The 3,736-nt window shown below is 45.7% G+C and overlaps 1 protein-coding gene across 1 annotated transcript; it reads right to left on the bottom strand.

Annotated features, from left to right (window-relative positions):
- Positions 1-508: 508 nt before the first annotated feature.
- Positions 509-3,362, bottom strand: LOC133911926 (homocysteine S-methyltransferase 1). Its single transcript, XM_062354410.1, has 7 exons — positions 2,919-3,362; positions 2,033-2,089; positions 1,687-1,892; positions 1,435-1,564; positions 1,111-1,314; positions 950-1,021; positions 509-860 (listed from the first exon to the last, which is right to left on the bottom strand). Exons 1-7 carry the CDS (start codon positions 3,069-3,071, stop codon positions 711-713), a joined length of 972 nt encoding a protein of 323 aa, XP_062210394.1. The 5' UTR covers positions 3,072-3,362; the 3' UTR covers positions 509-710.
- Positions 3,363-3,736: the final 374 nt, after the last annotated feature.

Below are 3,736 nucleotides of genomic sequence, written 5' to 3'. Positions count from 1 at the left end.
ATAAGATATCATTAATTACAAATATTATTGCTAAATCGACATTCACGCTTGGCAAAAATCTGCATGGCCAGACTCTAGAGTACGGCATGCAATATACATTATGTGTTTGCTCTCCTCACAATGTTGCCAGTATTGTAGCTGTCTACGTTTGCTAGACAGCTACAATACTACAGCAATGAAACTGTTGTTGCTGGGCATTTTGTTTACGGATGGCTGCCTTATGCTGGTTAGCATATAGATAAGCATTTGTTAACGTCTGAATTACGATATGAAGATTTGGATCCATAGCTATTGTTAACAGTATTGTTCAGATTGATTAGAAGTTTATTCTCAATGTCTGCAAAGTAGATTTGGTCCTAGGTTATTTCATTGTTCATATTGAGCGTTTCTCACCATAATCTTACAAGACCACTAATTGGGTAAGAGCTTCCAACAGTCCGAACAGCTGTATTTGGTGAAGGGCGTTACACTGAAACAATCTTTTGCTGTACTTTAGTCCCTACCTGAATTTGTGACTAAAAACCATCCGTTTCCAAATTCAAGTGGTGCACGTCAGCACTACAAACTGTTAAACGTTTTACACTGCAAAACTATATTTAAACCCTCATGCGGTGATCCCAAAACTTTTTTTTAAAAAATAAACTGCAGAATTTATGTTCTGAATGTTATTCTCGCTACAGCATAGTGTAACATCTCAATTCTGAAAGAAATCAGTGTCCCGTCCTGCCTTTGAGGATCTTGGAAACAGCCCGAATAGTCGAAGGCGTTGTCCGGCAGCATCCCCCGATGAGGCTCGCACCGGCCTCCTGCCATCTCTTCGCGAGCAAGTCGAAGCTCTTGTGGCCGAAGCACTCCACTGGCTGTTAAGCATGACAGAGTCGTCAGTTGGCGACGGACAAAAGTGCAGATTTGCACGGACCATCAATAATGTGACGTGATTTCTACTCACCAGCCACCTCTTCGCTCTCCCGTCCCAGACTTCGCCGCTGTTTGGGTACACGGCAATTGCCTTCTTTGTTTGCTGTTGGAAATAGAAGCAGAACCCGGCAAATTCAGAGAGCTGAAGAACCGGTGTGGACGGAATTGCTGTGCAAAGAGGAGGATGCAGACCTTCTTGAACTCGGATATGATGTCCTCGATGAACTGAGGTGGTGTGCAGTTTACTCCTACAATGGCGACCTTCTCGCTCGCGTTCAGGATTTGGAGGCAGTCCGCAAAGCTCTCCCCTGAGCACAGACTTTTGCCGTCCACGGAGCTGAAGCTGATCCAAGAAGGGACCTGGATGTTCTCTTCCTCCAGAAGCTCGACTAAAACCTACACATTGAAAGGTTCATTTCAGAATGGGAGTACGGGACATGTTCAAGTTCAACGCAACCAGTGTTTCTTGAAATAACAAGTCAGAATTCAATCTTTTAAGACAGATTTGAAATTAACCTGTGCCTCCATTTTGTTAGGAATGGCCTCAAATGCAATGAGGTCAGGACCGGCACTTGCAAGGACCTGTAGCCGGCGCCGGTGGAAGTCCTTCAGCTTCTCAGCTGTGATGTCAGCTCCATATGACCCACTGCAATAATCAAGATATGTCATTGTGGCAGACATACAGACAAGATGACATGCCTAGAATTCTAACTAGATATCACATAAACGACCTAATGTTGCTTGTTAACTAAGGAATGCTCATGTTACCTGTACTCTGATCCATCAGCAAGATAGGCTCCGTAGCTTCCAACGGATGCAGCGACTCGAGCACGGTTGCAAATAGGCTTGGACTTCTTCAGAGTCGACTTCCAGAATTCGTCTCGTGCTTCCAGGGCAAGTTTTACGCTTGTTCGCAGTAAACCTTCTGCTTCCTCAATGGTCATTCCTCTGGCTAAGAACCCTGGGATAGTTGCCTGCAGATGGAAAGAACATGTACAGTGTATTATAGCAACCTTTGAATCTCTATTGAGTTGGATTATGAAACAACTATGAACTGCAGAGTCTGGGCTATGTGTTGTCTTTTTTTTTGAAGTTCTGTAGATGAAAGGCATACCTGGTAGGATGATGAAATGATGACGTCGGCACCAGCTTCAAGATACTGCATATGAACCTGCACAAGTGAAAGCAGAATGTCAACATGGAGACTATTCAAAAGCTTGAACACTCTGTTCTTGTTCTAATTTGTGTATCCAAACTTCCATTCCGTGAGACCGAATTACTGACTAACCGGTGGGCCTAAATGCAATGGCTGGTGGGGTCCATCGGGGGTGGGTGTTTCAAAAGTTTGCAACAACAGATTTTCATGCGTACAAAAACAATCATTCAGAAATTCTGATGGTGTATGATAGTCCAGTTAAACTATGGCCATGTTTACAGGGGAACGTTCACACAAATAATGTTTAGTATCCACAAAGCTAAGCAGGTGGTATTCTTTTCAAAGAGGAAAATAAAAGAAACAGAGGAAAGGGAAGTTCTTGCGCTGGTCACCAGTCACCACCGTCCCCCAAGAGACCGAGAATTCAATTTCTGCCTTTGACCTGGTTCACATGACCTACGCAGGCTCAGAGATCGATTGTTTTTTATGTTAAAAAAACTTCAGCAAAAGAGATAACTTTTTGGATGAAATCTATCATAGATTGATGATATCCGGTGCAGGAATTGATTTAGCCAAGACTAGAATCGCCAGCGAAATATATCATTACTGGCACACGAAATCTCATTTCAAGTACTATCACATCTAGCACAAATCAGCCGGCAATGCATCGTGCTTGTGTATGTGTTGGACGCATTGCGCAGTGCCGAGCGCCCTTGTCTGTCGCAACTCGAATGTGTGCAATGCAAACAATCCATGGTGGGTGGGGCGGTGAGATGCTTGCCACGATGAGCGCGCATATATGTACACGCAGGCACGTCGAGCGGGAGGCTAGCAGAGCAGTTACCTCCTTGACGAGGTGCGGCTTGGTGATGAGGCAGGCGGCGCTCCAGAGCGGGTCGTTGATGTCGGCGCCGAGCGCCTCCAGCTGCGTGGCGAAGCCGCCGTCGATCACCGCGCACCCGCCCGCCTTCTCCACGAGCTCCTCCACCGCCCCCATCGCCGCCCTCGCGCTGGCAGCAACACAACTCACCACCACCAGCAACGAGAGGGATGCAAAGCCGAGACTCAAGAGGTGCGTGCGTGCCGACCGGAGGAACGGGCGTGGGGATATATTGACGCGATGAGATCAGGCGGGTTGGTAAAAGACGACTAAATTGGGGGAGAAGCAAAGCAATCGGCGAAGGCGAACGAACGAACGCGGACTGGTTCCTGGGGTAGGTGCGCTCCCCCCAGATCAGTTGACGGTCCCCGGGTTGCTTTGAAGTTTGAACGGGCGCAATGGCAACAGGATTCGTACGCCTACAATATGGTACCAAGTTAAGCGCCTTAAATTTGAACTTTGTCTTTTACAAGTTCCAACAGTTCAAAATACAGTATGTGTTATTTTAGATATTGATAGGGTCCTAAAATGCAATTTGAGCGCAACCGTTTGAAATAGGTGTTATTTTGTACATGGACACAATCCTAAAATACAATTGTGACTAATATTTTTTGTTGTAATGTATTGCTAAAATAAAAATATTATTATGAAAATAATTTTTCAGATAATTTGGGCCTGGAATCAGATGCATGCGGGGACTGTGCGGCTAGAATTTGACTACTTTTGATGAAGTTCCGCCCGGGCAATCTTGCCAAACAATGTCCCGTGTAAACGTGACGCGT

The sequence above is a fragment of the Phragmites australis genome, chromosome 3 (assembly GCF_958298935.1).
Source record: "Phragmites australis chromosome 3, lpPhrAust1.1, whole genome shotgun sequence".
Taxonomy (NCBI): Eukaryota; Viridiplantae; Streptophyta; class Magnoliopsida; order Poales; family Poaceae; genus Phragmites; species Phragmites australis.
The sequence above is the reverse complement of the archived record's forward strand: the minus strand, read 5'-3'. Positions and strand labels throughout refer to the sequence as shown.

Coding starts and splice junctions, on each gene's coding strand:
- LOC133911926 (XM_062354410.1), bottom strand. CDS start 3,071: ATGGGGGCGGTGGAGGAGCTCGTGGAGAAGGCGGGCGGGTGCGCGGTG. Junction 1,893..2,032: donor TCATTTCATCATCCTACCAG/GTATGCCTTTCA, acceptor TTCCATCTGCAG/GCAACTATCCCAGGGTTCTT. Junction 861..949: donor GGAGAGCGAAGAGGTGGCTG/GTGAGTAGAAAT, acceptor CATGCTTAACAG/CCAGTGGAGTGCTTCGGCCA.